General features: G+C 60.3%; 1 protein-coding gene and 1 long non-coding RNA gene across 6 annotated transcripts in view; one reads left to right on the top strand and one right to left on the bottom strand.

Annotated features, from left to right (window-relative positions):
• Nucleotides 1-14,428, bottom strand: part of DTX1 (deltex E3 ubiquitin ligase 1) — a 39,846-nt gene extending 25,418 nt beyond the window's left edge. Inside the window, exons 1-3 of one of the 5 annotated variants that reach the window (XM_089322987.1) lie at nt 7,107-14,428; nt 6,770-6,895; nt 5,047-5,934 (exon numbers count right to left, since the gene is read on the bottom strand). In XM_089322987.1, the coding sequence (XP_089179113.1) occupies nt 5,047-5,305 (259 nt within the window). In that variant the 5' untranslated portion in view covers nt 5,306-5,934; nt 6,770-6,895; nt 7,107-14,428. Of the gene's footprint in view, nt 1-5,046; nt 5,935-6,389; nt 6,605-6,769 lie in introns of those variants that run through there. The other 4 variants (XM_089322988.1, XM_070066246.2, XM_070066245.2 and 1 more) reach the window with 4 other exon arrangements.
• On the top strand, nt 6,666-18,774 carry LOC138847444 (uncharacterized). The gene is made up of 2 exons (XR_016227070.1): nt 6,666-6,819; nt 15,324-18,774. It is a non-coding gene; the product is annotated as an uncharacterized LOC138847444 (long non-coding RNA).
• The last annotated feature ends 3,721 nt before the right edge of the window (nt 18,775-22,495 follow it).

The raw sequence follows: 22,495 nt of genomic DNA, 5'->3' as shown, positions 1-22,495 counted from the left end.
GCCCGAGGGTGGCCCAGCTCGGCTGGCTCTGGGTCCCCAGGGGTCCTGTAACCAGGGAGCTGGGCCCCGGAGGCCTCCAGGGTAGCACAGGTTGGCTCTGCCTTGGTCCGGGCCCTGACAACAAGTTCAGCAGAGCCCCCTCCAAGGTGAAGGAGAAGGTAACTCAGCCCTGGCATCCGGTGTCGCCTGGTTTTCTATCCCTGGTCCCTGCTTGGAGACCTGGGTTCTAGCTTGGGACTAACAGGCTTTGTGACCTTGGGCAAGTCACCCACCCTCTCTGGGCCTCAGTCTTCCCGTCTGGAGGTCCTGTTCCCAGTGGTGGCACCCTGACCTCAGTAGCCTAACTGTGCCAGCCTGGACTTTCCCTGAGGGCAGGCACCAGGGCTGAGTGGAGCCCAAGCTGCCCGGGGATGGATTGAGCCTGGGAGACGCTGGAGCCGGCTGCCACCTGTCACGCCAGCATGCTGGCTTGCAAGCCCCGATGCAGCCTTGCCTGCAGCCTGAGGCGCAGCTTTTGTGGAGGGCCACCCAGCCTGGCCTCCGCCGGCCTCTGCTGCCCCATCTACAGGACGGGCAGGCAGCCGCCCTGAGCCCTTCCAGCGGCAGATGGAATGCAGGATGGGGGCCATCAGTCAGGTAGGGGACCTGGGAGTGACCTGGAAGCAGCCAGGAAGTGGCCAAGCACCCCCACCCCCACTCCGTCCAGCTGCGGGGTCTGGTGAGGCCCCCGCAGGCTGCTGTGCCCACAGCAGGGGATGCAGATGGCTCCCGAGGAAGTGGCGGCCTCTTCCGGGGGCAGAGCCACCCCCACACCTTCCCCCACTGCCGGGCCCAGCGGGCACAGCCCACAGCCCTGAGCGCGCCTGTGCCTGTCTCTGGCCATCCCCCGCGCCCCTTTACTGGGACACTGCGTTCATGGGTCCCATGGCCCAGGGTCATAGCATACTGCCTCCAAGCGGGGGACTCTGGTTCCCAGCGCACACTCAGACATGGGGGGGACCTCACGCCATGGTGATGAGCGGGGGAGACAGCCCAGCAGGAGAAAGACGCGGGGCGGCAGCTGAACGCACACTGGTCCCCACGGGACCAGGGCCTGGCTTCTCCCTAGAGGCTCTGACACCTGGGTGTTCTTCCACTGGCTCACACGAGGCACGTGCACAAGCAGGCTGGTGCTGTGTGCACGCATGCACACACATGTGGCACACGCCACATGCATCATGCGGGGTGTTGCATGGCGAGAGCATGGCCTCACCCAACGGGCAGGGCAGGCCGAGGACGTGTGGCCACCACCTGCTCTCATGCAGCCTGGGGAACTCAGAGCAGTGTTTACGTTTGAAAATAAGAAGCTCCCGTGAACCATGACAGCGGCATGGAATTCAAATCGTAGTGTCAACGAGTTTCACCCGACACAGACACACTCCTTCATTTACATACTGTCTAGTGTAGCGGCCACGGAGCCTGTGGGTCCCTGAATACTCTCCAGCTGAAAGCCCAAGATAGCTACCCCTCGACCCAACACAGACAGTGGGCAGCTGCTGCGGTGGGGGCTCCCCGCCTCCCACGTGTCAGCACAGCGCCAACGACTTCTCAGGAACCCGACCGTCGGGAAATCTACAAGGCAGCCACGCTCCTCTCCGCACATGTGCACGAGCTGCGGGTTTTGCAGCTTTGTGCTAGTTTGCAAGATGCAGTGTCTCCCAGCTCCCTGCTGACGGCCTGGGAAAGCAGCTGAGGGTGGCCCGTGTGCTTGGGCCCCTGCACTCACATGGGAGATCTGGAAGAAGCTCCTGGCTCCTGACTTCGGATCGGCGCAGCTCCGGCCATTGTGGCCGTCTGGGGAGTGGTAGACCTCTCTGCCTCTCCCTCTCTCTGCCTGTAACTCTGCCTCACCAATAAATAAATAAATGTTTTTTAAAGAAAAAGAGTTAGGGTCTCTAACTCATCTCTCCTGCACCCACAGCCTGAGCAGCTGCCAGGTACACAGTGGGTGCCTGGGTGATTTGGGGGGGCATAGCAGGCTCGATTGTCTCCCCTGGGGTCCCCTCAGCCCCAGTATGAGGGCTGCATCCCCACAACCCTGCTAGATGCAGTGTTCTGCCCGGTGCACAGATGTTCAAGCCGCCATGCAGAGGGGAGGCCACCGCCCAGGGTCACACAGCTGGCCAGTGCAGAGGGGAGCCCGGGACTCAGGCTCGCTCTTTCCGGGTCACCTACAGTGGGGACGAGCGCTGCTTTCCTGCCAAGCTTCTGCTCCTGGGTGAAGTGGGAGCTGGTCCCCCCCCGCCCAGCAGCGTTCCCCTGCCAGCCCCCGCGGGTTTCCAGGCGCTTCTCCCTGCCTGGGGGGTCTCGGCGGGCGGCCAGCAGCCTGCAGAGGGATGGGCGGTTTTTTCCCTTTTCCGGCAAACAGGGGCAGGTGTGGAGTGAGCCGCTCCGGGGAGCGCTAGCAGGGGGTGCCGGGAAGTGACCGGAGCTGCTCTTCTGGGAACGCAGCAAGGCTGAGCCGTAACAGAGGGGGCAGCATGGAGGGTATCGGTTCTGTTGCTAGGGCGTGGTGGGGGGAGCTAGGGGCTCAGGAGCTCAAGAGGGGGTGCTGGGAATAGGAGAGGGCCCCGCGCAGGGGGAGGGGGCTGGAGGCGAGGTTGCCAGCCTGGCAAAGGGCTGTCCCTGCTTTTTGTGACTCCCTGTCCCAGCTGGGACCTGGGAAATCTCCCCCAACATTGGCCTGGAAGCCCCAGGGTAGCAAACCACCGAGCAGGAGACCAGCCACCAGACCCCTGCCATCAGACCCCTGCCTCCACCTTCACGCTCACACGGCCAGCCCGTCTCACTTCTCAGTCAGCGCCTCCATGCCCCTCTGGAGGAATGGGGACAAGGACTGGAGGGTGACTTCCCCTACTCAGGATCAAATTCAAAGTCCTTTCCACTGTGGAGCAAACCCATGCTTCTGGTGCTTGCTCTGTGCTCATCTCATACCTTCCTCCCCCTGTAAACTGCACACCTACACGGCGGACCTAAATGTGCTCTGTGCCTTCCTGCCCCAGGGCCTTTGCACTGGCTGTTTCCACTGCCTGAAACACTGGCTCTTTCCTGTTGGTTCTGCACATCCCTGGTCACGCTTCACTCCCTTGGACTAGCCTCCCCCCGGGATGCCTAGACAAGTGCACCTCGCACTTTCTGCCCTGCCACTCAGCCTGCGAGGTCGGGAGTCAGCCTGCCCCCCCACTGCAGTGGGATGTCTGGTGCAGCCCCTCCACTGAGGACCCTGTGTGGCTCGTAGAGTCTGCCACTGAGCAGGGCCCCATAAAGGATTAGGCAGTGGCCGGGCAGCATCCCTGGCTGTGGCCAATGCTCGGAGCTGGGGAGATGGAGAGGGACGGAACTGTCCCAGCAAGAAGCCACTTGGTAGGACTTCAGCTGTGTTTCTCGCCTCGGCGAGGACCCGGCAGGTGCACGGGTGCTCACGTGTGGCCAGTGAGGCTGCTGAGCCCGACTGGAAACTTCGCTTCGTTTGAACTAATGTCAGCTCAAGGAGCCACATGTGGCAGCGGCTGCCAGGTTGGACGGCGCAGCTCTAGACAGGAGGAAAGTGTCCTCCCTACCCCCAAGGTGGCCAGGTGCAGTTCTGTCCCCCATCGCTTCATAGGGATGGCCCCCAAAGCCCCCTGTGCTGGCCCTCGGGGGTCAAATGTGCCAAGGGTGCTTTGGCAGGACCCCACCCTCCTCACTGCCCACCACGCAGCCATAGAGACCACCAAGGCAGCCCCAGGAACACCTGCCCGGTGATGGCAGAAGGCCAGCAGGGAAGGGTGAGCCCGTGAGTGGACCTGGCTGCTCTCCTCTGCTCCGCACCTGTCACGTCGGCACCGACACCACATCACCACCACCCCTGTGCTACCCACAGCACCAAGCAACACCCACACACAGACAACCTGCCCCACATGGCCACCAAGACTGCCGCCACTTGCTCCCCACACAGCACACCGATACCACCACCAACACAGCCGCCCGAGCCACCACACCGACCACTCCACAAGCAGTACTACCACCGCCAGCACCATCGCCCTGGCCCACCGTTGCCAGGACACATCACCACCATTCGCACAGCACCAACGTCACGGCCAACGCCATCTCTGTCATCACCGCCCCAACACCACCCCCACCTGGGACCCATCTAGGGTATCAGCCACGGGCTCCGGCTCTGGAATTCAATTCCCAAGGGGTGAAAATCCCACCTCTGAGTTCAAATCCCTCAGCTTCCACGAGACTCAGTTTCTCCACCTGTAACATGGGCTGCTACTACTACTACTACTACTACCACTTTTTTTTTTTTTTGACAGGCAGAGTGGACAGTGAGAGAGACAGAGAGAAAGGTTTTCCTCTTGCCGTTGGTTCACCCTCCAATGGCCGCCACGGCCGGTGCGCTGCAGCCAGTGCACCGCGCTGATCCGATGGCAGGAGCCAGGTGCTTCTCCTGGTCTCCCATGGGGTGCAGGGCCCAAGCACCTGGGCCATCCTCCACTGCACTCCCTGGCCACAGCAGAGAGCTGGCCTGGAAGAGGGGCAACCGGGACAGCATCCGGCGCCCCGATCGGGACTAGAACCCGGAGTGCCAGCGCCGCAAGGCGGAGGATTAGCCTAGTGAGCTGCGACGCCGGCCACTACTACTACTACTAAAGCAGTAGTAACGTTTACTACCTGTGGTTGTTGGGGGAAATCGAAGGAAGAAGTAGAGCAAAGGCCCTGGCTGTCAATAATTGAGCGCCAATGCTCTCCTGGGTCCTGAGCACCAGTCTATTAGGGATACAGACCTGTGTGCTTTATAGCTAAGGAAGTGGAGGCCCTACAATTCATCTAAGATGCTGCACTGGAACCCAGGTCTTAACTGGGCCGTGGCGGGATTGTCCCTTGTCCCTGGGGGTGGGGGTGGGGCGAGGAGGCTGCAGCTCCGGTCTGCAGCCCCCTCCTCCTGGGGTGCTGGGTGGCATCTCAGCACCCAGCCCCCTTCGGTGGCGGCCGCGGGGATGGGGCCGGTAGGAGCAGACTCACCTGTGTCCTGGCGAAACTGGTGCATGGACTGCAGGTCAATGATGTAGGGTACCAGCTGGGCGTCCACCTGCCCCAGGACCACGGAGCCCCGGGCATCCTCCTTGAGCACGTTCTCAATGTGGTGGCACACGGTGGCCGTGTAGGGCCGCCAGCGGCTGTACTCATTCAGCCACTCCCACACCACCACCCGGGCCACGTTCTGCGGGGGGAAGCCCAGCCCGGACACGGGCACCATCACGCCCTGGCCTGGCCGTGACATGGCTGCTGCCACCGCCCCGGGCCCCACTCCGGTGGCGGGGAGCAGGCGGGCAGCAAGGTCGGTCCTGCCCAGGCCTGGAGGCCTCAGTCAAAGGAGCCCGAGTGCAGATCCAGGCGCCAGGGCCCCTTGGCGGCGGGGCTGTCTCAGATGAGGGATGCGGCCACAGCAGGTGTCTCCCCTAGGCCGGGAGGACAGGGGCTCCTCGATGCCGGTGCCGCCGATGCTCAGCCCCTGGGCTAGGTCCAGTCTCCAGCCCTCTTCACCCCGCCAGGCAGGGCCTGTCACCCAGGAGCCGGGCCCCAGCCTGCGCTTGCTCGCTGCGGCGCTCACCGGCACTCTGCGCTCCCACTGCGTCCCAGACCCCGCGCTCAGCTTCTGCGGGGCGGCTTGCCCAGCCTCGGTCCGCCCCTCCCCGACGGCTCCTGCTGCAGGGTCGGCCCTGTCCCCCTGTCCCCTCTCCACAGCAGTGTCCTGGAAGGCCTGGGTGGTCGCAGAACACAGCAGGAGAGCACAGCGCGGACCCCCGGCCCGAGGGCCCCGGGGCTGCGGCTCTGGAGCTGGGCGGGGGGCCGAGGGGAGCGAGGGGGGCGGGGGCCGTGGGCACGCCCCACCCCACTCGTGCTCGCGACCTGCCGGGAGACAAGAGGGGGAGAGGGCCCTTTAAGAGGAGCGCGCAGCCCCCCTCCCCCTTCCCAGGAGAGCGCTGGGCTGAGAACAATGGGGAGCTGATGGGGGGCGGCCAGGGGGGCTGCGAGGGGTCGCCCCGCCCGCGGCCCTTCGGGACAGGCCTGATGCTTGGGTCTGGGCCAGGGGCGCGGGTTCCCGAGACTCCCCGCCCGCAGAGCCCCCTCCTCGGCCCCTCCCCGAGCGCGCCCCTCCCCTGGGGGATGCGGGGTGTGCGGGGTGCGCGGCGCTGCAGGCGCGGCCCAGGGCCCCTCGGGGGTCACATCACGCAGGGGACGAGGCCGGGAGCTGGATGGCCGCCGCCTCCCGACCTGGGGGGAACAGCCGGGTCCCCCAGCCTAGACCTCCCCGCAGGAGCCGGGGGTGGGGTCCCCGGGCACCCGCGCTCTCCCCGCCTCACCTCCGCTCTGCCTGCTCCTCCGCCCGCGCGTCGGCACCGCCGCCTCCCGGGCTCCCCCCGGAGTGGGAGGGGGCCGCGGTCCCGCTTCCGTGCCCTTACCCTGTGGGGCCCCGGGGCGCCGCGCGCGCGCGGACACACTGCCCGGCCGACCGACGGACGCAGGAGCCGGGATCCCGCGGGAGGGAAGGAGGGAGGGAGGCGGCCGCGGCGGCGCGGGGAGGGAAGGGGAGGGGGCGGGGAGGAGGAAGGGGAGGAGACAGATCGCGGCCCTCGCGCCGCCGGCGCTGACACGCGAGTCCCGGGGCGCTCCGGATCCGCGGCTGGGCCCGCGCGGGACGCCCCCACGGCCGCCTGCTGGCCCGCAGGGCGTCAGCGCTCACCTGCTGGAATGTGTGGTGCGGCACACAGTAGGCGCCCACTAAATGTCCCGGTGAGTGAACCAGATACAGAGACCGTCTGGCCCAGGATCTCGCAGCCTGCTGCCGGCGGCCTCCTTTTCCGCTGCGCTATGTGTGGAGGTGGGAAAGAGGCGGTGAGACCATTCCAAAGCCAAAGGCGGCTGTGGCCTCGGATGGACCAAGGCAGAGGCTCGGGGCGGGGAGAAGCAGGTGCAGGGTCACCCAGAGGTCGAGAGCAGTGGCCAGGAGCAGACCCGCATCTGAGGCTGCTGCCAGTGCCCCGGTACCGCCCAGCACCCATGTCCTGCCAAGCACCCACCTGCTCCAGGTTGGGGGGGGGGGTGGAATCCTCTTCCCAGCCAGGGGCGGGGACCCTGCACCGGCTTATTCAGAGCTGCCTGCACACAACAGGTGCTCCATTAATGCTGGGTGAGTGCGGGTCGGGTGGCTGGCGAGGCTGGTGTGGCAGCAGCTCCTGTCCCCCCCCCCCCCCCCGCCTGGCCTGCTGGGTGCAGTCTAGGACGCAGATCAGCTGAGGGTGTTTAGGTGCAGAAGGTGAGGGCTGCGAGCCTTGGAAGTCCGGCCTGGCGGGCACCCGGGGTCAGCAGCTGGGCTGGGAGGCTGCAGAGCCGCCCGCGCTCCCCCGGGGCCACATCACAAACTCAGCAAGGCCGGGGCGTGTTCCCAGGACCGGGCCTCGCCCCGTCCCAGGCCCCTGCTCCTCCCTGCAGCCCGGTGCCCGATGGGCTTTTCCAGACTGGGTCAAGGACCCCATGTGCTGCACAGCTGCAGATGAGAGAGAGAGAGAAAGAGAGAGAGAGAGAGGCTCTGTCTGAGGCAGGGTTCCGTCTGCAGCGAGTGGGTACCTCTGAGACCTCTGAGCTCTGGGGTTTTAGCCAAGGGCTGGCCGACGGCTTTCTGGGGCTCCGTGCCTGGGAGGGCTTGCACTCGTCGCTAAGCCAGACTTCTCCGGATGTGCCTGTTGGGGGGCGGGGTGGGGGAAGAAGGGCCGTGGTTTTGAGCAGGTTCTTCTCAACGGAAGCAGTGACCCAAAAGCTGGTGCTTAGCAGACCCCAAGGGGATGTAGCCACACACGGGGCAGAGGAATGCAACTCCCTGGACTCCCTGTGTCATGCCTTTGAAGCTCTGATAAACGTCACCACCTCCAGGAAGCCTCCCCTGAAGCCATCCCACCATCCTCTGTGGCTCCTTGGCCCATATCGTGACATGGCGCTCGTCCGACCGTCAGCCACTTGGACGAAAGCTGTGCGTGCTCCAGCAGACGTCTGTGGGATCGGGGGCTGTGGTATTCATCCTTGTGTGGTCTGGCCACTACTCAGCGCATCATGGCGCATTTACCCAGTGCCAGTGAGGAGCCGGGCGCTTCCAGGACACTCACTCGTCTCTACGCCACCCCAGCAGCTGGGGGATTGGGACTCCTGGGGGCAGGAAGGGGCCACATGGGGTTGGAGCCTCACCCTCTGCACCTCTCCCGGCCACGTGGCAGTGTCTGTTGGCTGAGCAGCTGATGAACCGAGTCCAGCTGCGGGTCTGGTGCCACGGGCGGCTGCGGACCCCCGGGAGTGTGCAGCCCCACTCCTGGGGCACCCTGGGAGGAGGGAGCTCCAAGGAGGGAGAAAGGAGTTAGGCAGAAAGGAGGCCACGAGGTGTGGGGAGAGGGCTGGGAGGCCGGTGGGGAGGCCAGCAGAGCAGGGACCAGGAGCTCGTGCTCCATCGGCCGAGGCACTGCGTGTGCATGCACGCATCGCACCCCTAGAAAACTCACCCCAGGATCTTCTTTCCTGTGTGCTTTTGTCTTGCTCCCTTGGGGTGTGTGGTTCCAGCTGAGGCCATCAATTCAATGAAATCAAACAGATGGCATGGGAGCGGGGAGAGAGAGAGAGAAAGTGTCTTCCATCCACTGGTTCACTCCCCAAATGGCTGCAATGGCCCGAGCTGCACCCATCTGGAGCCAGGAGCCAGGAGCTTCTTCCAGGTCTCCCACGTGGGTGCAGGGGCCCAAGGACTTGAGCCATCTTCTACTGCTTTCCCAGGCCATAGCAGAGCGCTGGATCGGAAGTGGAGCAGCCGGGACCAGAACCAGTGCCCACATGGGATGTGGCATCACAAGCAGAGGCTTAGCCTGCTGCGCCACAGCACCAGCCCCAAGGGGGCAGGTTGTTTTGCCACTTTTCTAGATCTTTCACCTGCTCCTCAAGCCTGGGGCAGCTCCCTGCACACTTGTTTCACCTGCCTGTGAGAGCCGCGGGGCTTTCCTAGCTCTGTGATTGCTGGTGGTTTCATGACCAACGATTCAACCTAAAGAATGAGGCGTCTGCTTCTCCCAGCATTGTTGACCTGGCCAGGACATGCGTGTGCATGTGACGTTAGCACAGAAGGGTGGCGGGAAGGAGTGAACACAGCTGTTGATCTCTATCCATCATCCATTCATCTACATTTGTACCCATGCAGTTTCCATCTCTCTCCCTTTCTCTATCCTTTTCTTCCTTCTTCTTCACCACCCATCCTATCACCCATCTATGCATCCATCATCATCCCCCAGCCATCCAACCCGCCAGTAAGCACCAGGCCACTCCTGCGTGCCAGAGCTCATCCCCAGTGAGCTTCCTGCCTCCTAATCCCGAGTCTGGTGGGGGAGTCAGACGAGAATTGGAGAAGCCCACACAGCAAAGGCCAGGAAAAGGAAGGTCAGGATGTCATGCCAACATCTCACAGAGGCCCCACCCAGCCTGGGGAGTCAGGAAAGCTTCCCGGAGGAGGTGCTGCTTCAGCTGCCCCCAGAGAGATCCAGAAGTCTTCCCATGGCTTCTGCAGGAAGGAAACGGAACGTGGCAGGCAGAGGGGGCAAGGATGTGCAAAGGCCCTGAGGTGGGAGAGAGCTTGGTGTGTTCAGGCCACACGCCAGAAGCCGCTGTGCCCTCTGAAGGCGGGGCGGGGTGCCTGGAGGGCAGTCAGAGTGGACAGGGGCGCCCGCAGGGCCTGGGGAGCCCCCCTGCGGGTTCGAGTTTCATCCCATGGGTCATCGGGAGGAGGTTTGCTGCAAGTTGGCCTGTTTAGGTTGGCTATTGAGGCTGTACTGTGTGCCCGGGCCCTGGTCCAGGCATAGCAGGGCCCGGCAGGGACACAGGATGAGAGGAGTGACCATGACGAGCAGTGCAGGGTCGCACACGACTGGGCTGTGAGTGTGGGAGGCCCCGCTGCCGATGGAGACGGGAGATGGTGCTTTTCTGAGTCCTGCTCCCTTCCGCTGGGACCTTGCCCTCAGCAATGGAGAAACTGTTTTGGTGGAAAACAGGAAACAGAGTGAGAGGACCATTTGGGCATCTTAGGGACCCAGGCAGGGCCCCTGCAAGCCGGCGGGGCCTCAGGCTGCAGGCTGCAGATTGGGGAAAGGTCTTCCCGCCCCACCAGGAACCAGAGACCCCAGAATGGTGATGTCCAGGGCGGGCCCTGGTGGGTACTGCCAAGGGGGTCCCCCGTGTGCAGGCTGCGGGCACTGGAAGTGCGCTTCCCTATCCCCAGGCAGGGGCTGGTGCCCGGACCTAAAATTCACATCCGGCCGCACTGGCGAGGGCTCAGAGCGCCTCCCTCTGGATGGCGTGGGAATCTCCGGGAGAAAGCCCCACCTGCGACTGGCTGGGAGGGGCACAGTTCCTGTGCTTTTTTGGCCAATGGTTCTTTCCCTGGATGGAAGGATCCAAGGGGAGGGTTGGGGTCGGTGTTGTGACCCGGTGGGTTAAACGGCCATTGTGACACTGACGGCCCACATCAGACCGCCGGTTCGAGTCCCAGCTGCTCTGCTTCCGGTCCAGCTCCCTGCTAAGGCACCTGGAGAGCAGCGGATGCCGGTGCAAGTGCTCAGGCCCCTGCCATCCACGTGGGAGACCCGGATGAAGTCCCAGGCTCCTGGCTTCAGCCCGGCTCAGCTCTGGCTGCTCTGGGCATCTGGGGGAGTGAATCAGGATATGAAACATCTCTCTCTCTCTCTCTTTCTCTCTCCTCTCTTTCTCTCCTTCCCCCCGTCACTCTGCTTTTCAAGCAGATCAAATTAAAATAAGCCACTTTAAAAAAAAAGTTGGAAACCACATAAATACCCACCCCCAGGAGAGCAAATGAGCGAGTAGGGCTTAATTCCCTTGGTGGAACATTGCGTGGCACCCGCCACGCTCTGGCCACACCCATGATGGGGTCGGACACCCGACATGGGACAGCCAATGAAAAGCCCCGTTACATAAACATGATGTCCTTTTTATAAAGTTAAAGGCAATTCAAGTCACACACACACACGCACTCCGTGTGGCAAGGAGACAGGGAAAATCCATGTGGGACTTGGGGCGAGGATCCCAGCAGGGGGAATGTGACTGGGGGTGGGGACCCTGTGGTCGGTTGTAAGTCATTGTCAAGATCCTAGCTTTTGTTTTAGGTGGCGGTTCCCCAGGTTTTATGACATTTAAAAGTTTTTATTTACTTTTATTTATTTGAAAGGCAGAGAGACAGGGTCCCCATTGTCTGGTTCACTTCCCAAATGCCCACAACAGCTGGGACTGGGCCGGGCAGTAAAAGCCAGGTGTTGGGAACTCAACCCCGGGCCCCTGTGGAGTGGCAGGGACCCCATCACTCGCGCCATCATGGCAGCCTGCCTGCGTGCACACACACAGGAAGCTGGAACTTGTGGGGGGCAGAGGGGGGCACTGACCCAGGTGCTCCAGTGTGGGGTGTGCGTGTCCCTAGTGGCGTCTTGTCCCTGCCCCGAATGCCCGTCCCTGTTACACTCTGAAAAGTCGCTAACTAAAAGCTGGTCAGTGTGGATTGTGATCAAAGACTATGATGCACCGGTTTGTGTGTGTGAGTGTATACATGTGTGTGTGAGTGTGTGATTGTGTGAGTGCCGCTGTGAACTGAAACGCGAGTGGGTGCAGCGCGCCCTCTGGTGGCACATCTTGGTCTATGGTGAGATTTTCAGATAAATTTTTAATGATATTGGGGTCAAAACACATAAAATAAAAACTTTTGTTTATTTTCATTTAACTTGAGAGAGAGAGAGAGAGAGAGAGAGAGAGAGAGAGAGAGAATCTTCTATCCACTGGTTTACTTAGCCAGAGTGGAGCCAGACTGAAGTCTGGAGCCAGAACCCCATCCAGATCTCCCACGCGGGTGGCAGGGACCCAGGCACTTAAGCCACCATGTGCTGCCTCCCAGAGTGCACCCCAGCAGGAAGCTGGATCGGAAGTGGGGAGGGAATTGAAGCAGCCCTCGGGTGCCGGATGTGGGCGTCCCAACTGGTGGCTCAGCCGCTGTGCCAGACGCTCATCCTATAGAGTTTACCGTCGCCATCCTTTCTGAGTCATGGCTAAGTTCACATGGGTGTGCGCCTAATCCCCGCAGCATTGCCGTCTTGCCAATCAAACTTGGCCCCCATTAAATACCGACTTGCCCCGCCCTCCAGGCCCTGGGAACACCCCCTCTGTCTCCTGTCTCCACAAATGTGCGTCCTTCTGCAGGTGACTCATCCCTCTTACTCGCTCTCCCCAGGTGCTCCCAGGGGGCAATGTGGTCCAGGGCTCTCCCCAGGTGCTCCTAGTGGGGCAATGTGGTCCAGGCTCTTCCCAGGCACTCCTGCAGGGTGTGTGGTCCAGGCTCTTCCCTCCCCAGGTGCTGGGGGGATGTGGTCCAGGGCTCTCCCCAGGTGCTCCCGGGGTGGGGTGTGGCGTGGTCCAGGCTCTCCCCAGGTGCTGGGGGGGGCGTGGTCCAGGGATCCCTGAGTGTACATCACATTGTTTGTCCGTGCGTTCTCTAATGGGCACCTCTGGCCGACGTGAGCAGAGCTCCTGGGAACACAGTGAGCCCGTGTCTCCTGGGTCAGCTCTGCACCAGAAGTGGCGTTGCAGTGCCATCTGCACTCCCTCCCCACACTCACGTGTCCAAGGCCTAGGCCCCTGTCCGGGGGGGGGCTGCTGTGGCGGTCGGGCTCTTAAGGGGGTAGGTAAGGTCAGATGAGGCAGGAGGCGGGGTTCAAATCCGGCAGAACGGGGGCCTTGGAGGAAGTGCCCGAGCCAGGCCTGGCCACACAAGCGCAGGCCGAGGAGGTGGCCGCGTGCAGCCGGGAAGGGGGCCCTGGCCAGGATGCAGCCACAATGGCACCCGGAGTCTCCCGGTGAACACAGGTGAGCACTCGGAGGTTCCAAGGGACAAGTGACGAGCTGAGTGTCACCAGTGAGTGAGCACCTGGTTTGTCTGGGGCTCCAGATCATGTGGCTCTCACAGGCAAGTGGGGGGTCTTAGTGGGAAGCCTGTGACTCTGGAGATGGTGGCGGTGAGGGTGGAAGCCCCTGCTTAGATGCACCGTCACTGTCACCATCACTGTCACCCTCCTGACAAGTCGGCAGTGCGCGGGTGTGAGTTGTCGCTGAGAGAGCCCGTGACTGCCCCGGGCGGGGGGGCCTGGGGGCCGGCGCCTCAGCTCTGCTCTCCCAAGCACAGCACAGGTGTTAGCGTGAAAACCAAGTGGGAACCCTGGCTCCTTCCGTTTTGTCTGAATCTTTATTTTGAATGAATTTGAGGCTGATGGAGAAGTCACAAAGAGTACAAGGAGCTCCTGTATTGGCTGCGCTCAGATTCCTCAAAAAAAATTTTTTTTTTGACAGGCAGAGTGGACAGAGAGAGACAGAGAGAAAGGTCTTCCTTTGCCGTTGGTTCACCCTCCAATGGCCGCCACGGCCGGCGCACCGTGCCTATCTGAAGGCAAGAGCCAGGTGCTTCTCCTGGTCTCCCATGGGGTTCAGGACCCAAACACGTGGGCCATCCTCCACTGCACTCCCGGGCCACAGCAGAGAGCTGGCCTGGAAGAGGGGCAACCGGGACAGAATCTGGCGCCCCGACCGGGACTAGAACCCGGTGTGCCGGTGCCGCAAGGCAGAGGATTAGCCTAGTGAGCTGCGGCGCTGGCTCCAGATTCCTCAAATGTTAACTTGTTGCCATGCTCGCTCTCTCTCTCTCTCCCCTCTCTCTCTCTCTCACACACACATACACACAAATAATCCATGCAAACATGTTATTTTTTTCTCAAGCACATTTTAAAATTTTTATTTATTTCCATTTATTTAAGGGGAGAGAGAGAGAGAGAGAGAGAGAATCTCCCACCTGCTGGCTCACTCCCCACATGCCCATGACAGCTGGGACTAAGCCAGGATGGAGCCAGGAGCCTGGCGCTCTCTCTGGGCCTCCCCCGTGGGTGCGGGGACTCCCACACTGGATCCGGGGTGCGCATTAGCGGGCCGCTGGCATTGGAGGCGGAGTGAGGCCTGGACACGATTGTTGTGCCCCAGGATGTGGCCTCCACGGCTTCCCGTTCCCTTGTGTGCGGCGAGTGCACGGCACACAGCCACCCTTCCGCCTCTCCCAGGGCCATCCTTGCCCTAACCCCAGCGCGGGGGTCTCCGTGGGGAAGCCGAGACCCTCATCCACCCGGCAGCCCGGGCTCGCAGCTGGCCGATCGTCCCAGCACCATCCGCTGCAGACGCCTGTGGACAGACGTGGACCCCGGGGCCAGGCGTGGTGTCCGGCGCTCCTGGGCCGCGCATCTCCCGCACCCTCGCCCCCGCAAGGACCGGCAGTGCAGCTCAGCTGGCTGGGGGGAGGGGGAGGGGTGGCTGCCTTAGGTCACAGGATCCGGGGGCGGTTCCCGTGCAGGTGCCACCCAGAACCTCAGCTAAGAGAGGCTCTCACCAGGACACTCATTTGTGTCCTGGGGGGGGGGACGGGGGGGGAGAGAGAGAGAGAAAGAGAGAGAGAGAGAGAGAGAGAGAGAGAGAGAGAGAGAGAATGGGTCTGCTATACGCTGGTTCACTCCTCAAATACTCGCATTGGCTGGGCCGGGCGGGCTGGGCCAGAGCTCCATGCCGGTCTCCTCTGTGGGCGGCAGGGACCCGGGCACGTGAGCCACCGTCCACTGCCTGCGGGCGAGGCCGCCAGCAGAGAGTGTGTGAGTGTGAGTGTGAGTGTGGTGTGTGTGAGTGTGAGTGTGGTGTGTGTGTGTGAGAATATCAGTGTGGTATGTGAGTGTGTGTTGTGAGAATGCGTATGTGGTGTATGTGACAGTATCAGTGTGTTGTGTGTGGTGAGCGTGTGTGAGAGTGTGAGTGTGTGGTGAGTATGTGTGGTGTGTGTGTGTGTGGTGTGTGTGTGAGCATGTGTGAGTTTGAGTGTGTGAGGTGTGAGTGTGAGCATGTGTGAGAGTATCTGTGTTGTGAGTGTGTGGTGATTGTGTGTGTGGTGTGTGAGTGTGAGTGAGTGTGTCTGAGAGTGTGTGTGTGAGTGTATATGAGTGTGGTGTGTGTGTATGTGTGAGAACATCAGTGTGGTATGTGAGTGTGTTGTGTGAGTGTGTGGTGATTGTGTGAGTGTGAGTGGTGTGTATCAGTGGTGTGTGAGTGTGTGTGTGTGTGGTGTGTATGAGTGTGAGTGTGTGATGTGCAGATTTCTTCCCTCCCCTCCCCCCTCCTTTCCTCTCTGGTAGGTGACCCCCAAGACTGCAGCCAGGCTGAGACCCAGCAAGGAGCCGACCTGGAGCCAGAACCCCTTCCTCCCTGGGGACCCTTCAGCTGATTGGGCAAGGCCCACCATCTCAGTCTACTGATTGACCTCTGAAAACACCTTCATGGCGACAGCAAACGTCCGGGCCACAGCCTGGCTAAGCAAGGGCTCAGGACGAATCCCCCAACCGAGGGAATGACTTCTCGTCCTGACGAGTTGCTATTTCAGCCTTAGCTTTGTCACCTTCAGGGCACAAAGTGGCTGCCCAAGCTGCAGAAATCAGTCTCCGACAACAGTGTCCCAAGCAGGAGGACAGAGAGATTTGCAAGGCTCCTCTCTCAACAGGAAGGCCGTGCTCCCAGAACCTCTCGGTAGCCTCTTCTGTATGCTGGACTGGCCATGTGCTCACGGCAAGCTTGCTCATTGGCGGTGGGCACAGGAGACCAGGGCTGGCTCAGGCCAGTCGGGACTCGTGCCCTGGGCCTGGGTGGAATTTTGGGAGCAAGGACAAAGGGCAGGACGACCGATGGGTAGGCAACCAAGGTGCTGGTGCGTAAGTGATGCTGGTTACACGTCGTGGGAAGGGACAAATGGATGATGGCACCCTGAAGACGCAGAGTCCCGTTAAGAGAGGCAGGCGGGGGGTTGGAGGGGGGCCCTTTAGCAGGGTCCAGGATGCCCAGTGCCCTTGACGCTGAACAGGCTACCTGGGGGACGTGACTGGCCGGAGCACAGGACGTGGCCATCGCCAGCCGCTGTCCTCACCGGTGTGACAATCTGGATTTATCCTGGGCTCCCAGCTGGGCTCTAGCCAAGCCGCCGCCACCTGGCCGGCCATCTGCTGTCCATACTATGCAGGACACACGGGAGATCCCTCAGACGGACGGGATGGTCGGGGAGGGGCGGCGAGCCCTTGACCCCCCCAGAAAGAGGCCAAGGACACACTGGAGCAGATTGGAAACTCCCGCTCTCCTGCTCCCCCTGGGGGCACACTTCCTACGCCTCGGTCTGTGAGTCTGAGCCAAGTGTCCCTGTTTCGTGGACAAGGCCACAGAGGCCCAGGGAAGTGAGAGGATGTGTCCAGGGTCACGGCATCCGCCGCCATGACCAGGGACCAGTGGCCATCACCACTCAGATTCATTCTCTCGTGGGTCTGCAGGCCTGGAACCCTCAGAGCGAGGGGTTTTTGGGGGGTGGAATCCATTCTATGGTGCTGGGCCCTCCCTCCAGCCTCTGCTCCCAGCATCCTGCTCCCCCACCTCCATCAGAGGACCCCTCTGATGATGCCAGCCCTGCTGGGACCACACAGGACAATGTTCCCATCTCACGACCCTCGACTGGCCTGGCCCAGCCCTGGTGGTTGTGGCATGAACCAGTGGATGGAGGACCCCTCTCTCTGTCTCTCCTCCTCTCTCTGTAACTCTGACTTTCAAGTAAATAAAATAAATCCTCAAAAAAAAAAAAAAAAAGCCTTCTTACAGAGATCACAGCTCAGCACGACCCTTTGTCCCTTGGTCACAGCATGATGGCTTTACCCACAGGGGACCATCTTCTAGAACTTTCCTGCTGCCTGCTCAGGCTGATGTTACTCTCTCAAATGCCACAGGATGGCAGCAGAGCCGGGCTGCAAAGGGCACGGGTGCAGGGGACACCAGGATCAGGTGCAGAGGGAGCAAAGGGGTGAGGTGCAGCCAGGCGCCGGAAGGAGAGAGGGGGAGGGGTGAGCAGGACCCAGCTGGGGTGCACCCTGTTTTCCTCCTCTCCGCTCGATGGCCTTGGCAAGTCCCTTCCTCCCCGAGCCCCGCTGTTACAGCAGCGACAGTGACAACCCAGGCGCCGTGTCAAGCACTGTGCACCCCTGCGAACCCTCCTGCTTGGCCCCCTGCCTCCTGTGCTACCATGGTAGTCGCTGGGGCTTTCACGAGCAGGTGCCCAAGGCGGGGCAGCTTAGACATCTATTTTCCCACCGTTCTGGGGGCGGCAAGTTCAAGATCAAGGTGTCGGCCGAGCTGGTTCCTTCTGGGGCCCCTGTCGCTGGCGCGTGGATGCCGCCTGCTCTCTGTGTCCTCCTGTGGCCCCAGTCTGCATCCCTGGGGTTGCTTCCTCCACTTCCCAGGGCGTTGGTCAGATCAGATTAGGGCCCTGCCCTTTGGAACTCCTTAATCTTAACTGCCTTAATTAATTAAATTGATTTCAGCCTAATTATCTTAATGACCCTCCCCCCACCCCCATAAAGCCCTATCTCCAAGTACAGCCACTTTCTAAGGCAGTGGGAGTTAGGGCCTCCACATGCAAAGGAGGGGGGCAGGAATGTCTTCAACCACAGAGGAAGGGTCCTACCCAAGCTCACCTGGCAGGTGGCAGAGCTGGGACTTAGCACAGGAGGCCATTGAAATGGAAATTCATGCAAATTAAGTGCAATTGGAAAGTTAGCCCTCCGGTGCACCAGCCGAGGTCCCAGGGGTCCAGCACACACCAGGAGCAGGGGAAATGACAGCTGCTGGTGGCTTTCTTACAGAACCAGCAAAGAGGGACCTCTGGGTGGCCAGAACCAGTGTGTGTGTGGGGGGCTGTGACATCATCAAACTTGGCCCAGCGAGTCTCAAGTTGGTCACTGTATGCAGAGAAGCACATCTCAACAGGGCTTGTTTTGGACAAATAACCCCAGTCCAATACCCGGCACTATTTGTTCTGAGTCAACCCTTTGAGCCAGGAGACAGATTGCACTGTGGTTTGTGGATTGCCTGAGTTCCCTGTGTCAAGGCCACATCCGTGAATACAGGTGCGTTCCACCTCTGCCCATGAGAATTCTAGAACAAACGCGCTGCACTGTGCCATGGGTGCCTCAGTGCTTTGGTAACCAAGGAAACATGACCCTGAGTTCCTCCCCCTGTGGAGAGGTCACCTGTGGACCCAGGAGTCCCCTCCAGCAACCCCAGAGGTCAACACACCGACCGGAGATCAGAACTGTGCTTCCTGCAAACCAGCAGCCTGTGGAATTGTCCTTCTTTGGAAATACGTCCAGGGCCAGGAGGCTGGGATTTCCCCAAGAGCCCTCTGCTCAGGAGATCCAGAGAGAATTAGAGGGGGCGGTGTTTGCCCTCAGGAAGCCCCCGCACCCGAGCTGCTGCGGGGTAAGGGGGTTCCAGCCGAAGAGGAAGCGTGGGTCAGAGCCCAGGGTGAGTCCGCAGGCCACGCCTCCTTTCTAACGCCGGTTCATCTGGCTGGTGTTTCCTTCTACTACAGCTCGGGTGTAGGAATAGGTGGGAAGGCAGATGAGTCACCCCAAGGAAAGTTCTGGAAGAGACCCCCGACATCGGAATCCAGCGGCACATCTTGGCTATGGGAAGGTGGCGAGGCAGCCAGTCAGTCACTGGAAACAAAACGAAGCTGGATTTCCATGTGATTTCTGACTTCAAAAATTTCCAGATGGGTAAAAATATGAAAATGTAAAAAGCGAAACAAATGAAGTCCTGGGAGTGGTGACCTTCCCTGCACCCCCGCCCCGGCTGACAATGCCCAGGAAAACATGGGCCATTTAACCCCTAGTGAGGGCGCCTCTGAGAGCTGCTGTGGTGGCACAGTGGGTAACACCACTGCCTATGATGCTGGCACCCCATAAGGGCAGGGGCTCAATTCCCAGCTGTTCCACTTCCAGTCCAGCTCCCTGTTAATGCATCTGGGAAAGCAGTGGAGGGGAGCCCACATGCTTGGGTCCCTGCGTCCACATGGAAGACCCAGATGGAGTTCCAGGGTCCTGAATTGGGCTGGACTGTGGTGGAATGAGAAGACCATGCCAAGATGGCTGCTGGCAACAGAAACTGCCTGGCAACAGGCTATGATTGGTTAGGGCATAGACCGCCCCTTGACCAGATTGGCTGCCTTGGCTATATAAGCAGCCGTACCAACTGAAATAAACGAGTCTGCAGGCTGCTTGCCTCTGGCCTGCTTTCACCTGACTCCTGGGGTCTGTGACTCCGCGCCTCTTGCCCCCACCACGCTCCTCCTCTCAGAAAAGAAATCAACCGCAACATTGGCCCAGCCCAGGCTGTTGTGGCCATTTGACCAGTGAAGCAATAGATGGAACACATCTCTCTTTCTCTATCTTTTCCTCTTCTAGTACTCTGCCTTTCAAGAAAATAAATAAAATGCTAATTCACTCCACAAATGGCTGCAACACTGGAACTGGGCCAGACTGAAGCCAGGAGCTTCTGGGTCTCCCACATGGGTGCAGGGGCCCAAGCACCTGGGACATCCTCTGCTGCTTTCCCAGGCACATTAGCAGGGAGCTAGATAGGAAGCTGAGCAGCCGGGAATTGAACTGGCACCCATATTGTATGCTGGCGCTGCAGATGGCAGTTTAATCTGTTGCGCCTCAGTGCCTGCCCCAAATAAATACAAATCTTAAAGAAAGTTTTGTGGGAAAAAGGAATTAAAAGATGATACACATTTTCCATGAACTTTCTGAAGCGCCCTTGTATGTGTAAACAAGACTCCAGGGGAAATGCGTGCAGCGTTAAGTAGAAAGACTGAAGCACTCCATGTGGGAAGAGCTGGTGGCCATGTCAGCACGAGAGGAACACCCTGGAGACGTGGAGACACCAGAGGGAGGTAATTAGCATACATGCAAATCGGTGGTAAATCTTGGCAAAGCATGCTAGCCAGAGATCTCAGCGACAAGGAATGAAGTGTGCACGTTCAAGTTTTGGGTGTGGAATGTAGCAAACATGCATCGAAGTCCAAAACATCAAAGGACAACTTAACTGACATGAAGCCTTCGAAGATCCACTCACCTCAGGAAACGAGAGATTGGGCTGGCGTGGAGGAGCCGGGGCGGGACCCCTGCATCCCGGACCCAAGTGCTGCCCAGCCAGCTCCCTGCTGGTGCACTCTGAAAGGCAGCAGACGGTGGGCGAAGTGTTTGGGCCCCTGCCACCCACACGGGAGGCCCAGATGGAGTTTTGAGCTTCTGGCTTTGGCCTGGCCCAGCTCTGGCTGTTGTGGTCTTTTGAGGAGTAAACCAGTAGATTGAAGAACCCCTCCCCCTTCCCTCTCTCTCTTTCCCTCTCTCTCCACCCCCACTGCCCCCTGTCTTCCTCTCTCTGCCTTTTGAGTAGAGGAAAGTAAATAAATAAACATTAAAAAAAGAAAGAGTATATTTTTTTTAAGAAAATAATCAATTTAATTTGAGAGAGAGTGAACGAGCAAGTGAGAGAGAGAGAGAGAGAGAGAGAGAGAGAGAGAGGGAGTCAAGCGCCTACTACAGGCAGGGCTGGGCAGGAACCCAGATCCTTGAGCTGTCACTGCTACCTCCCAGAGTCTGCTTTAGCAGGAAGCTGGAGTCTGGAGCTGGAGCCAGGAATTGAACCCAGACCCTCCAGGCTAAATGTCTGCTCCCAAGAGCAGAGTTTCCGATTGTGTAATCGGTTGTTGGGGGTAGATATGTATTTTCGCTGGGTGTATCCATTATGAAGAGAGGCAGGGGGTGGAAGGCCAGGTATGAAGAAGAGACAGGAGCAATTCGGCCACGAGCCATGGAATACTGGAAGTTTCTAGAAGCTGGGAGAGGCTGGGAGCAGCGTCTGCCCCAGAGACTCCAGGAGGAACCTGTTCTGTCGACACGGTTTTAGCCCACTGAGACTTGTTCCAGGCTCTGGCTGCCAGAGCTGGAGCAGGACACACACGAGTGGGTCTTTGTCACAGAAGTCACGGGCAGTGGACACAGCTGCGACCAAACCCCAGGTCGTGTGAGCATGGCAGAGCGGGCCGGCTTCTCCGCCAGCGAGTCCGCCTCCTCGGGGCAGCCGTGAGTCTGTTAGGAGCACGCCACGAGCACCCAGCGCCAGCGTTTAGGAATTGAGTCACGTCGTTCTGTCTCTTGTCCCACAGCCTTGTGCCTGCAGGAGAACACTGCTAGGAGGCACGGGGGCAGAGCGAGAGGCAGGGGATGAATGGTCCCCTACTCGTTTCCTGGAGGAGTTTGAACAAAGCAGAATTGGAGGTGAGTCCTCGTTCCTAACTCGCTAGGAAGCCATGAGCCCGGTGCCTGTGTCCCACAGCCCCACCTCCCCCAGGGTGCCAGTGCAAACTGCCTGCAAATGCCCACCATGGTGGAAAGAAAGGTGGCCCCCATGGTGTCCTGTGCTTGCCTTGGAATCTGGGAATGCGTCCCCTTCCAGGGCACGCGGGGCCTTGCAGTGGTGACAATGGATTTTGAGATGGGGAGCTTAGCCCGGGTCATGGGGGAAGGGGTCAATGTACCCACAAGGATCCAGAGGGAGTGAGGCAGATCAGCCTCAGGAGGGGCACCTGTGACCCAGGCGTCCAGAGGGTGGACCAGTGACCAGATCTTGAGCCATGGAAAGAGGGCAGGGCGGGTGCTGTGCTGCAGGGGGTTCGGCCACCGCCTCGGATGTCCACGTTCAAGTTCCAGTGTCTCTGCTTATGATCCAGCTTCCTGCTAGTGCACACAGGAGGCCACAGATGATGGCTCCAGCACTAGGATCCCTGCCACCCATGTGGGAGACCCAGGTGAAGCTCCTGGTCCCTGGCTTTGGGCTGACCCAGGCCTGGCTGTTGTGGGCAATGGGGGAGTGAGCCAGTGGATGGAAGACCTGTGTCTGTCTGTCTCTCCTTTTCCCTCTGGCCCTTGGCCTTTCCAGGACATAAATCTGAAAAAAAAAAAAAAAAGGAAGGAAGAGATGCAACCTCTGGAAGCTGATAGAAACCCCCTGAACCCCAGAGGGAGCCACTCCTGCCAAGGGCAGGATAGGAGCCCAGGGATACTCCTTTCCGGAGCCAGCGAGGGGCCCCTCTGGCCGCCAGGCCCACCCGGGTGATCTGGGATAACTTCGGCTGCTGGGTTTCTGCACGCATGCCCCGTCGCTGTGGCCACATGAGGGAACACCTGCCCAGGACACGCGGGATCACCGCCCAGTCCCCTCAGTCCTGAGTGCTGGGTTCTGGTCCTGGCTCAGCGCTTCTCTTTTTCACTGCCCTTGGCTGATCTCTCTGGGCCATCGCTTCTTCCCCTGGAAGTCTGGACGGTTCCCAGGATGCAGCGCAGCAGGCGCGAGAGCATGCGTGTTGGGCGGCAGAACAGACCTTCGCATCCCACACTCCCTCAGACGCACAGAAGCAGTGGTTTATTTTTTC

The sequence above is a fragment of the Oryctolagus cuniculus genome, chromosome 21, assembly GCF_051225735.1.
Source record: "Oryctolagus cuniculus isolate XC-2025 breed Fujian yellow rabbit chromosome 21, ASM5122573v1, whole genome shotgun sequence".
Taxonomy (NCBI): Eukaryota; Metazoa; Chordata; class Mammalia; order Lagomorpha; family Leporidae; genus Oryctolagus; species Oryctolagus cuniculus.
This window is presented reverse-complemented; position numbering and strand designations above follow the sequence as displayed.